Genomic DNA, 11790 nt, shown 5'->3' with positions numbered 1-11790 from the left:
CAGTAAGCAGGTCTTCACTTTTTAAAATTGTTTACTGAGATCCAACATCCCCTGAACTTTCTGGCTGTATTGTCAAACAGGTAAATAATTCTTTCATCTCCAAGTAATGAGGGTGTGCTCAGGCAGCATGCAAGGAGGACATGTCCTGCCATGTTTTAATGCTGCATGTTGAAATTTGTACTGTGGATAGTTCTGGTCCGTGCTCTTACTTATTGCAAGCGTGGTGAGTCACTCTGAGGCGATGCAAACTTCGGTATCGAAGCTGTTTAGTAAAGTCTGACCGCTGTGTTTTTATAATAATACGAAGATATAAATTTTCATCACATTTTTATGGGACTGTCTTTCTCAAACATTGAGCATCCAATCATTCACAACAATAGTGAATGTTTTGTGAAGATGACTCTCCATATTCTTAGATAACCGAGCACTCAACAGTCAACACTTGTAGCTAAATACATCTGTGTTTATCTGTATTTTTGGACTGTGGAGACGGGATAATGTTACAGTAGTCTATTGAACAATTTCCTGCAAAACATTTAGATTTTTTTTTCAACCTCCTGTGGAAACATGTTGCCATTAATGGTGATTACATGTGATTGTAATTTGCGATCGGAGCCGGCTTCTGTCTGGAGCTATATGAAATATAAAGACACTTGTCAAATGTGCTAATCTGTTTCATTAAAAGAATGCCAAGTTAGCTATTAGCACGTCCTTATTGCAGTATTCAACTTTCCAGACCTTTTGAATGCACAAGAGCCGTTAAGAACACAGAAGGAAAGGGATTAAACTGAACAAGCATAACAGGCCTCCTTTAATAAATCCAGTTAACTAAAGGATCGTTACAAAAACACCAATATCACTTTCACATTCTGCGGCAAAAGTAAAGAAGTTAGAGAAACAAAATCACAATTAAATTGATTTATGAGATTTAAGTGATACTTTAAAAGACATTCATATAAACCCTTCAAGCTGGTCTGACAGTATAATCCACTCATCTGCTGTCAGTCTACACTATTTACTCAGACGATTGCAGATAATCAAATCTGCGACATAACATGACCTGAGTACATTTATTCACATCCATTCATCCATACATATGGCATCTGAATTACTGTTGTTGCTAAATTTGCACTGGAAAGTATGGAAGCCCTTGGGGGACTAAATTAAAATGTTAGTAAATCTAAAATGTATAAGTTATTCCACAATAGCATTTTCATTTTCCACATTTGTATGAGTTATTTGAGTAAATGAAATAATTCAATATGATTAACATTTTCATCATGTCCCATATGGGCTTCCATAAAATATTGTATATTAATCTTTACATTTCTGCTGTGAAAAAACTTTGGTTACACTTGAAGGAGCAAAGTACAAAGCTTTTAATGCCATATTTAAAATTTAGATCCACATTCTTCCACGTCTAGCTCATTCTAAAGATTGTATGTCCACGCTGAAACAGTCGCTGTTTGTCTTAATCATCCAAATTCCATAAAGTCAGTAATTTTTCTTCATTAGCCACTTTTTTAGCAGGTTAACAGATGTGTTAATGATATTCATGAGGCCTTCACTCATCATGACCCTTTCAAAGACAGTTTTCTTGCCCTCCTCTGTGTGCATTTTCCCTGCAGTGTGCCAAACAGTCTGTCCCAGTGTGTGAAGTACGGCGCGTAGTTGACTTTGAATTTGAGGTGATGGAGGTCGTGATGCTGAGCTCCTCCGTAGAGACCAAACGGCACCAGTCTATGTGGAGACCAGGGGAATTCATATCCTGAGTGAGCCTCAACAGACAGATAGATGTTAGTGATGTAGAAGAGCATCTCTGTGAGCGGGTGGCAGTCCAGGAGAGCAGGGTTCAGTGTGGTGAAGAAGCTGAGGCTCAGCATCTCCCAGATACTGGAGTTTTCTGTTGTCAGCGAGAAGGTGGCTCTGTAGAAGTGGTGTTCCCTGTGGAAGTGACGGTAAAGCCAGGACACCTTGTGATGAAGCACATGCCACAAAAAGTACTGCGTGTCAAAGAGGAGGAGGCAGGCCAGTATATCCTTAACAACAGTCAGCATGTCAGGCGCCAGTGGAGGAGAAGACGTGGGTCTGAAGTACCAGTGTACAACAGACAGCGGGAAAATAAAACACACGTGGTTGCGGAAAATGGTGCACAGGCAATTCTGAGCCATTTCCCATGTTACCTGGCTTTGAGGCTGAATCTTGAAGCGCTGGATCAGGGTCAGTTGTGAGCAAAGAATATCCAGACAAACATAAGGCAGGCAGCAGCTCAGGTAAATAGTCAGAGAGAAGAAGACTGGGAAAAATGGAGATCTGAGGAGGCTCTGTTGTCTAAGACAGTCCCAAAGAATCTGCAGAGGGAGCAACTGAGTGCTGTTTGAGCTTGTCATCCCTGCGGTATGAGAAAACTTCACTGTACAGACAAATTTGTACTCAGCGTTGCCATATTGCGCAAGATACAAAGTGTTGCATGAGGGGTTTTTTGTGGAAACTGCCAAACAGGACTTCAGGGGTGATTTGCATTCAGTCACACGGAAACCATTTAGAGTGAAAACGTATTAGTTCAAACACAGGAGTCTGTTTATGGTACATGTAAACATGAAGAGTTCAGTGTTGATCTTTAAATGAAACAAAGATTTGTGACTGTAAATTTCTGTCCTCAGAGGTAAAGTATGTGATTGTTGTTGTGGTTATTAGCTGAGGAGCATGAATGATATCTGTTCAGTCTGTGCATCATGTAGCACTCCGTTAGTTACTTACTAAGAAATTCACAGTAAGTAAATGGCAGCCGCTGACGAGGAACATATGCAAAAGAAATTGCAGTATTGTCACTGTGTTTAGTAAGTATGTTTTGTATTCAAAGTTACAGTTTTGTTTTTTACTGTAAGATAAAACAGTTATTTCCAACTACTGTATTTTTGTCTAAAACAATAATGTTTAAACTGCACAATTAAATGCAGTAATTTCCTAGTATTGTATTTTTGTTTACATTAACAAGTGTTTTGACTGTAACTGAAAATACATGTATATTTTTAACAGTGCACTAATTTACCACAAGCACACTTTCTAGTTTAATGCTGTGCTTTCTACAGTACATTACCTAATTGTGTTACATAAACTGTTTTGGTCAATCTTGCAGCACCACCTTGTGGATGCAGAATATATCTTGTCGCCAAACCTAAAGTCGACCTTGTTCCCATCATGTAATGACAGTTCAACCATGTGTTGCTGTCTATTCTTTTGGCTGCCATTCCCAAGTTTAGCAGAGGTTTCTTGTGGAGCATCTGACCCACACCAAGGCTCAAGTTGTTCATTTTCAATAGTGAACTTTACAAAATGGTTTCTTAAATTATAACTGTGTTAGTTTAGATTTTGCAGCACCTAAATGTAGGTACACTGTAAATTACTGGATAAAGTAGACTAAACTAAAACGTTTTAACAACTTAAATTAGTCTCCTTTGCTTTGCCATTTTGAGGTCATGTGTGTTCTTGACTTCTTTACATCATTCTTTTCATGTAAGTAAAATATAGGTGGTGAATAAAACAATTTAAGGTTTGCACAAAAAAAATAAGGTAAAAATAATGAAAAAAGTCAAACAAATGCTCTAGAAAGGGGCTAATATCTGCCCTTTTTATAATACAGAGTCCAACACTTTGTTTGTGTAAACCATTGTATGCTGTGTAAATGCATCATGGAGCCCACACCCTGCTCCTCTCAGCTCAAACTCCCTGTTTCGGCCGCACAGAGGAAGCTGGGCGGTGTCTCTGTGTGGATGGGTGGAGCTCGTAGTCAGGAAATGTGTAAGAAACAAGTTGTGAAGTTTCCCTCGTTGTTCGCATGAAGTCTGATGAGGCTGAGAGAGCCCGCCACATCACACGAGTCCATCACCATGAGGTGTAGCGGAGGACATCTTAACGGTAAGTTCGGGTTTTTACTTCCTTCCTTCCTTGTCCTTATAAACTTAGCCCGCAGCTCTCAGCCGCTGAACATGCAAAGTATGCTAGTTGCTGATCATTTAGGAGGGGAAGTCCACATCGAAGTAGTTGTGGTGTTGTATATAAACTTCACACATCATCGCACAAAGCCTGGTTTGTTCGCTGGGCAGGCTGTGAAGTGACTCACGGATGGCGTGTTTGTCCGTCACCATGTTTGTTTCCGTGATGAGCGGAGCGGGTCACTATTTTGTTGCTAAGACAACCGAGGAGGGGAACCGTTGGCTCGAGCATACGCAGTGACGTCACAGCAGCGGAAATACTTTTATTTTACACGCGCTCATGTACTTATACACTGTTTTAAAGTAGTTTACTTGTTCTTCACACATCAGTTAAAGATGCCAAACACGACCGCAGTTTACTACTCTGCTGTAGTGCTTTTTTTTGTTTAATTTTTTTTTTTCAAAATAAAAGTGTCACAGTATTTAGCATCAAAATCAAAGTCAGTATATATGCTGTGATTTATTACTGCATTATTCTGCTTATGCATCCTATGTCGCAGCTGGGTAGTTTCATGTATAATACTACACCATACTTTATTTGTTGTATGCTCTATGATAATCTAACAACATCTTTGCTTGTACTTGAGTATTTTTACTCAACAGCCTTAGAGCTTGTAAATGGGATAATGGTAAATACAAGTAGAGAAGATATAAAGTTAGCAACCTTATGTAATCATGTCAGTTGATCTGCTCAGCAATCTACTATATCGAACAGTCTGCTTACATCAGCGAAGATTAGCCTCTTTAAGTTAGTAATCTCAACTATTTTTTTTATCATTTCTAACAGGAATTATCTTACTCTTTCTCAGTATTTGTTTCTGTTGACTATACAATTATGTTCTGTAACAAGAGATGATCTCAGTAATATTTAATGAACCATAGTGCAGAGCCTGTGAGTCTGGCTTTATGTTTGTTTGGATGGTCTCAGCCATGTAAGTGTTGGAAAGCATCCCAGTGAGTAAGTCATGGGAAGTTTCCTTGGCTCTGTGACCTCACATACTCTGCCATTACTGCTGCCATTTTAAAGCTCAAGAGAACGGCAGAGAACGTCTCATAATCTCCTGATGTCAAAGTGAGATCATGATATATGCACACTTCCTGTTTCTTGTTTTCAAGTATGTTATGTGTCAAAGACTATAGTGATGACCGTGTATGTCCATCCTCACCAGAGCAGTGTGCAGCTCTCTTTAAATTCATGAAAGCTTGGAACATAAGCAAGAGACTTATGTAATTTCCTCTTCTGTAAAGTATATTGCATTACTTGTCGGTCAGCTGATGACGTCCAGGAAAGAACATAAATAATGTCAATGAGAGTTTTTTTCCTACATTGTTTTACTTCATTTGGACATTTTCCAGAAAGGGTGGTGTCAGTACTATTTTGTACAAGATGTTTACAGGATGTAAATGTTAAAAGAGGCACAATGTTGGTAAATGAATAGGGTTATCAGAGAAGGGCGACGTTCTTCAAGAGGGCTCAATCTTCCTTCCTCCCATGTTGCACAGTCTGATACAGGGCGAGTGCGTCACTCAGCCCACTGACTCTATACTTAGAGGTACAATCTGTGCTTCCCCTTTGGGTGGAGTTCAGCTTTAGAGATGAGATGATTTCATATATTATCATCTTAAATGAACTTCAGTAATATCACTCTTTCTGCTCTCTGTTTCAGGACCTCAGCTGCAGCCGCACTGACGACTGCAAGGTGCTTAAATGTGTATAGAAACAAGCTGAAGATGCAGGGGGCCATTGCACGAGTGTGTGTGGTGGTGGCTGCTGCCATCCTAAACCACCCCTTGCTCTTTCCTCAAGAGAACACCACGCTCCAGGATCAGGACAAGGCACTGATGGCTCGCATGCAGGAGCACGAGGAGAGGCTGCAAGTGGAGCAGGCCAAACTAGAGAAAGAGCTTTCACAGCTGGAGGTGAAGCAGGAAGAAACCAGCTCAGAGGAGGATGGTTATAGTTGGTACTTTTGGAGCACTGTGTCTTTCATCATATTCTTCACAATCGAGATGTACAGGGTAGATCAGGGTGAAATCCGGCCAGTTGAGGACGAAGATGTGTTTCCAGAGAGCGGATCGGTCACCCCCAGGACAATGGTACTAGATAAGGATGTCCTGAGCAACTTCTGTGATAAATGCACCTACACTTCATCCCACGAGAACTGGCGAGTGAGGGAGTTTGTGGAGGGTTTTGCTGACGACTTGCTGGAATCACTCAGGAGCGTGTGTGACAGGGAGGCAGACATGGAAGTCGGGGACTTTGTCGGGATTGGAAGCATGTTCGAGTCTTGGAAGGTGTGCAAGCCACTGATGTGTGACCTTATAGTGTCTTTCTCACCTCCAGATCCGTACTGCTTCCAGTTTGATCTGTGGTGTAGCCCCTCAAGCGACATGCCTCCAGACATGCAGGGCTGTGGCAAGATAAAGGTGATGAGGCCTGAGGACAGCTGTCTCTGTGGCTCTGCTAATATGGGAGAGGACATGCTGTGTTTGTTGCACAGCAGGAATGACACACTCAAAGTGGACCACAGTCCTGATGAGCTGCTGTGCTCTAGGAACACATCTTTCTTAGCCAAAGATCAAGTCATGAAGTGGTTTCAGATCTCTGTAACCAAAGCGTGGGGTCGCATCTCCCACAAATACGACTTTGATGTTAATTTTCGCAACCTGGATGCCGCCGGGGCACTGAAGATCCGATTCCGCTCAGGGAAAGTCATCGTATTAAACATCATACCAGTGGTTCAGATGGAGGATACAGATGCTTATTTTGTCTCACACTTTCCAGCAGAGTGTGACGGCGCTCCAGACCCATACTGGCCCCTTTCTTTAGCTGTCTACGAGAGGAATTTGCTGAAACATTTTGCTAAGCGCCTACCACAACATTCCTGTCATTTACACTGCCTTCAGATTGTTACTTTCCTTCACAGAAAGCAGACAGGGCTCACAGGAAAAAGCGCTCTTACCAACTACCACTTAAAGACCGCTCTGTTGCATTTACTGCTGACTAAAAGGCCCTCAGCATGGGGCTTTGAGAGTATGGAGAACAGGCTCCGGGATATGCTCAGCTTCTTGCAGTGGAGCCTACAGGAGAAGAGACTCCATCATGCTCTGATTGGGAACAGTAAAGTGCCAGAACACATCCAGGTTCCTGAGATGATTCGCAAAGCGGAGCCCATCAATCTGTTCCGGTCTCTGGTGCTGCAGAGGGAGCTTCACGCAACAACAGTCAGGCATTTCCATGAGATGTTGAGAAATGCACCTGTGCTCATACAAGAGTACACACCTCACCTGTCAAATGGAGGTTTACACCACAGCCTAGATGAAAGTATATGAGCTTTGGCCCTGTTTGTTGTCGAAGTGTTGCATACTTTCAGGACTTGCATATCTTTAAATATTATTCAGTGTTGCTACAAAGAGTCTCACCACATAGTCACGTAGTGAAATGAAAAGGTGCACATACAACAGTCATTTTAGTCATAGCTGATATCTAGAGATATTGTGGTTTCTGCTGCTGCTTCCTTCAACTTCACTTGACATTGCAACCAGTGTGTTGAGAATATGGCCTCCAAAAAACAGAAATATTTGAAAAGTGGTTTCTCTTTGTGAAATCAAGATGCAACAAGAGCAGCTTTTCTACAAGATTCGATGGGTATATTGTCAGAACATTTAGACTGTTTCTGAAGCAGCAAAAAGTAGTGTAAATGAAGGGTTATGATCAACATTCACCTCAAAAAAGATGAAGCATTTCATCAGAAAAAGATTTTAAGAAATACCTCTCATGTTAATCATGTTCCATACAATACAGCAGTGTTTTTATTTTCTTGCATACTGTTGCAGATCTGATGGCAGCTATTACATTTTGTAATGTTCAAGGGGAATGCCAGCATTTTTAAACCTGGGACATATGTTTACACATTTTGGTGTGTAAATGGAAAAAAAAGGTATAGAATGGGCCCAGTAAATGACCTCGGCCAGCAGCCACACAACAAGCAAGTGTCTTAACATAAAGGGTAGTAACTCTGCAGAGACAAACCTTTCATCAGATTGAAATCCTTTTGTTAGAGCAGAAACAGATGCCATCGCTTTCCCCAATGTGACCAGACTCCATTAACAAAAGCAATAATTTTACCTCACAGAACACAGAATCCTGTGTTCTGCATGGCAGAATGACCTTTTTTGTCAGTTGATCCCGATGGCTGTGAAGAAAGCGATATGAAAACTGTTTCTGGTTGAACAGAACTATCCTGCTCTTTTAGATTAATCTATAGGGATAGATTGTGTAATGTTGTAAGATGCTATTGGAGCCATTTCAGCAGGTTTTGTGGCTTTCTGTGAGGGAGATCTACTGGACTGATTCCAAAAGTTTTTGGTACCCATTAGTCATTCACACCACAGAAAGTGTGAACATAGGGCCCTGGGTTTCAAAATAACATAATTTCCCTTTAATTTATATTGTTTTCACAAACACAAAATTCAGATTGAAGTCAGAGTCATTACATCTTTTTATTAGAATTCTGAATGATTACCTGATTCATATTTAGCTCACTGTACCTCATACCTATTACTGTGAGTTCATATTTTCCTCTCAATAAAAAAAATAAGTCTTACATCTTTATCCCTTACAGTTAAATCAGCATGATATTTTCTTATTACATCAAACAGACATAAGAATAATAAGTACGACCAAATGCTGAAACAACAGTTGGACGGACGGTTGAAGGTTTCATCACTTGGTTTCTACAGGCCATAGTCGTAGTCGGGTTTCCCATCGATGTAAGACTTGTAAAAGGCCTTGTAGGTGTCCACGCTGTGCGTGGTGGCTTTGACAGCCGGGTCCTCCGACATGCGCTCTGCCCACTTCTTCAGCTCAGGTGTGCCGTCAAGGCAGCTGAAAAGACAAAGGGAATCACATCAGTCACCTAAGACCAAAAACATTAACATAGGTCATGAAATATAACATATCAGATGTCATAAGGGAAACATGACTTGATTAATGTTCCTGTGAGATTCCTTGCTCTTTATCATACTTCTTACTTTTGTACTGTACCTATAATTTGTACTTCATGCTCCTCTGCAGAGTGACCTTGAGTGTTTTGAAATGCTTCTATAATTAAAATGTATTTATTTTTAGATTTCCTGTGAAATTATTACTTACTGCTTCAGTTCAAACATCTCCAGCCTCTCAAACCACGGCCACATCATGTAGTCAATCATCGTGATGGAGTCACCACCGAAGAACTTGGTCTTCTTATTAACCAGGTCCTGAGAATTTAACATTAGCTTCATCAGTGTTAAATAAAAAAGACATTTATTACAATTCATAGACAATTACACTGTACTGTTGCACTCATGTTCCTAGGGACATATTTGACTTCACAATCTACTAATTTACATGTCTTGTGAATGTAAAGAAACCAGAGCCCTTGACCTTGCAACCCACCTTATTTAATTTGGCAAACTTCTCCTTCAGTTCAGCTGTCAGTCCTGAGACATCCTCGCCATTCTTTCTGCCCATGGGGATCTTGTAGAAGTAGGGCGTTACCTGTATAAAACAGTGACATTAATATGATTTTTGCTCAGGATAACAATAGACAAATATACAAAAAAAATGACATCACATACCTTGGAAAAATGTTCCAGCATCATCTTCTGTTGAGCTTTAGCATAGGGGGAGGACGGAAGCAGCTTGTTCTCTGGGTAAACTTCATCCAGGTAGTCACAGGTGATGGGAGACTCATATATGACCTCACCAGCAGGTGTCTCCAGTGTTGGGACAAGACCAAGAGGATTCTTCTCAAGGAACCAGTCAGGTTTGTCTTTAAGGTTGATGTTGATGGTGTCATGCCTGAAACACACAAACATGTTTCACATATGTAATCCAAAACATGGATAGTAGTTATCTAATGTTTGGGTAACAGGTACGCTACAGTTTAAAACCGAGTGTGATAAAATGTGTCTTACTTGATCCCTTTGGCACTCAGCACTAATCTGGTTCTTTGGGCGAAAGGGCAGAATCTCATGCTGTAGAGCCTGATGCAGCCTTCAGGGACTGGGCCTGGTGCAGCACTTCCTGAAAAACACAAAATACATAAGTGTTTAATTTTATTCTTAACATGTTAGAGAAAAGAGTGTACAATTTTCTTCACAGTGAAGGCTGGAGTTAGAATTGATACTTATGAGGTCAGAAAAGGTCAAATAGGGATGTAATCATGTATTTTATTTTTGTCTGCAAAATCAAAATATTACATACATATCAATTATTATTCTACATACCAAACATACAATCATTTTAGGTATTATATATTTTTATGAAAAAAATGACCTGCTACATCATTAAAATGCTACAGTCATAATAATGCATCTATAATAACCTGATAATGTGTATCTTACGATAACGGATTACAGATAAAACAAATACTAACGTGCAAAAACTGATATTAGGACATTTTAGGCCTCAGTATGGGTTGAATTTTGTTACTAATGTTAAAGTGACAGATGGGAGTCTTGTAATTAAAATGAGGTCATTATTTTGTGTAATTTCATTTAAAATCTAAGTAATTTTATGTTTACTATCTGTTCTCCAAATGCAGCTGACTGATTTTACATCAAACACAGATCACATGGTTGGTTAAAACAGTTTACTAAAGGAAACATGTCAAAACATATTGCATACATTACTAATGATTAATCAATAACTGATTGTTTAGGTAGTCGACTATAAATTAAAGAAAATTACCTTACATTTGGATCCATACCTGCTTTAAATACATTATCATTTTATACATGATATTAATGATTATCTTTGTTAAGGCAGGACTTGAACTAGCAGTGAAATATGTTTTACATTTTGTAAACTCATAAATATTTCTTTATGGTAAAACAGTCTGTCTGTACTTTATCCTTTCAGTCTTATTTTTTTTTTTTTACAGTCACGTAAAGAGGACATCCTTTCCTGATAAGAAACTGCATGAACACTTACAGTACATTTATAATTAGTAACTCATAATATCAGTAAATAAGACAGAAGTACTTCAGGATATTTGAGTCATCTTTGAAAACTGCAAGTCGTCAGTGAATCTACAAAGAGTCCCTGAAGGCTGTGCTATTCTATAAATGCATTAAATTTAAAGAGTGGTAATTATTTGTGCTGTGGCCAATAGTTTTTTTCTACCAAAACTATATTGTACACAAGTTCAGATACAAAATCCAAACAGAAACTATTTGCAATACATGCATGTCATCTACTGTTAGCTTAATGTACTGATCTGGCGAGCAGACACATTGCTTAATCACCATGACCTTGCAAAAAAATAGCTTGACTTTTGATCACGTGACTGTCGGCATAAGACAATGAGGAAGACGTGCATGTGAAGGAAACCACTTGGCAACTTGCACTAGTAGTTTTCAGTTTTTTAATGTAAAGCAACGCATTCAGAATACGCATTAACCACCCTAAAGCAAGGCGCATATTTAAGGATGTTTAACTTTTAAGCTAATCGAAATTTAGCTTGTTAGTAATACATTACAATAAATTAGTCTTCTGCACGATACGTTTTCAGTTAGCCTGGTGATCGCTATACGTCTTACCTTTGGCGAAAGCCTTTTCCGTAGACATGTTTACGCTTCAGGTGGTGAATGAAATCAGAAAGCGACCTTTGCAGAAATGGAGACCGAACAACTACAGAGAACGGAGCGTACTACCCATGGACATAATACAGCTATTAGATTTGTGTTATACTTCCGGTATGGGCGTGTCTGATAAAACATCAGCCAATAGCAACACTGGGGGAGTTCT

The 11790-nt window shown here is 39.7% G+C and overlaps 3 protein-coding genes across 4 annotated transcripts; 1 reads left to right on the top strand and 2 right to left on the bottom strand.

The window, feature by feature from the left end:
* Positions 1–731: 731 nt before the first annotated feature.
* LOC119033453 (cholesterol 25-hydroxylase-like protein) lies at positions 732–2417 on the bottom strand. Its single transcript, XM_037123563.1, has 2 exons — positions 2184–2417; positions 732–1973 (listed from the first exon to the last, which is right to left on the bottom strand). The coding sequence occupies exons 1-2, from the start codon at positions 2388–2390 to the stop codon at positions 1572–1574; spliced, it is 609 nt and encodes a 202-aa protein (XP_036979458.1). The 5' UTR covers positions 2391–2417; the 3' UTR covers positions 732–1571.
* Positions 2418–2612: 195 nt separating this feature from the next.
* LOC119033452 (inositol 1,4,5-trisphosphate receptor interacting protein) lies at positions 2613–8261 on the top strand. 2 transcript variants are annotated; one of them, XM_037123561.1, is made up of 3 exons: positions 2613–2665; positions 3747–3918; positions 5663–8261. In XM_037123561.1, exon 3 carries the CDS (start codon positions 5727–5729, stop codon positions 7326–7328), a length of 1602 nt encoding a protein of 533 aa, XP_036979456.1. In that variant the 5' UTR covers positions 2613–2665; positions 3747–3918; positions 5663–5726; the 3' UTR covers positions 7329–8261. The 2 variants fall into 2 exon arrangements, with proteins under 2 accessions (XP_036979456.1, XP_036979455.1); XM_037123560.1 differs by lacking the exon at positions 2613–2665 and adding an exon at positions 2672–2840.
* Positions 8262–8479: 218 nt separating this feature from the next.
* LOC119033454 (glutathione S-transferase omega-1-like) lies at positions 8480–11737 on the bottom strand. Its single transcript, XM_037123564.1, has 6 exons — positions 11583–11737; positions 9957–10065; positions 9618–9840; positions 9436–9537; positions 9151–9257; positions 8480–8883 (listed from the first exon to the last, which is right to left on the bottom strand). The coding sequence occupies exons 1-6, from the start codon at positions 11608–11610 to the stop codon at positions 8733–8735; spliced, it is 720 nt and encodes a 239-aa protein (XP_036979459.1). The 5' UTR covers positions 11611–11737; the 3' UTR covers positions 8480–8732.
* Positions 11738–11790: the final 53 nt, after the last annotated feature.

This window comes from Acanthopagrus latus, chromosome 15 (genome assembly GCF_904848185.1).
Source record: "Acanthopagrus latus isolate v.2019 chromosome 15, fAcaLat1.1, whole genome shotgun sequence".
NCBI lineage: Eukaryota > Metazoa > Chordata > Actinopteri > Spariformes > Sparidae > Acanthopagrus > Acanthopagrus latus.
The sequence above is the reverse complement of the archived record's forward strand: the minus strand, read 5'-3'. Positions and strand labels throughout refer to the sequence as shown.

Excerpts from the sequence above, each read along its gene's own strand:
- LOC119033453 (XM_037123563.1), bottom strand. The coding sequence starts at position 2,390 with ATGACAAGCTCAAACAGCACTCAGTTGCTCCCTCTGCAGATTCTTTGG. Across the intron at positions 1,974-2,183 it reads AGATTCAGCCTCAAAGCCAG|GTGTCCTGGCTTTACCGTCA; the intron begins GTAACATGGGAA and ends CTTCATCACAAG.
- LOC119033452 (XM_037123561.1), top strand. The coding sequence starts at position 5,727 with ATGCAGGGGGCCATTGCACGAGTGTGTGTGGTGGTGGCTGCTGCCATC.
- LOC119033454 (XM_037123564.1), bottom strand. The coding sequence starts at position 11,610 with ATGTCTACGGAAAAGGCTTTCGCCAAAG. Across the intron at positions 9,841-9,956 it reads CTGAGTGCCAAAGGGATCAA|GCATGACACCATCAACATCA; the intron begins GTAAGACACATT and ends TGTGTGTTTCAG. Across the intron at positions 9,538-9,617 it reads TGCTGGAACATTTTTCCAAG|GTAACGCCCTACTTCTACAA; the intron begins GTATGTGATGTC and ends TGTTTTATACAG.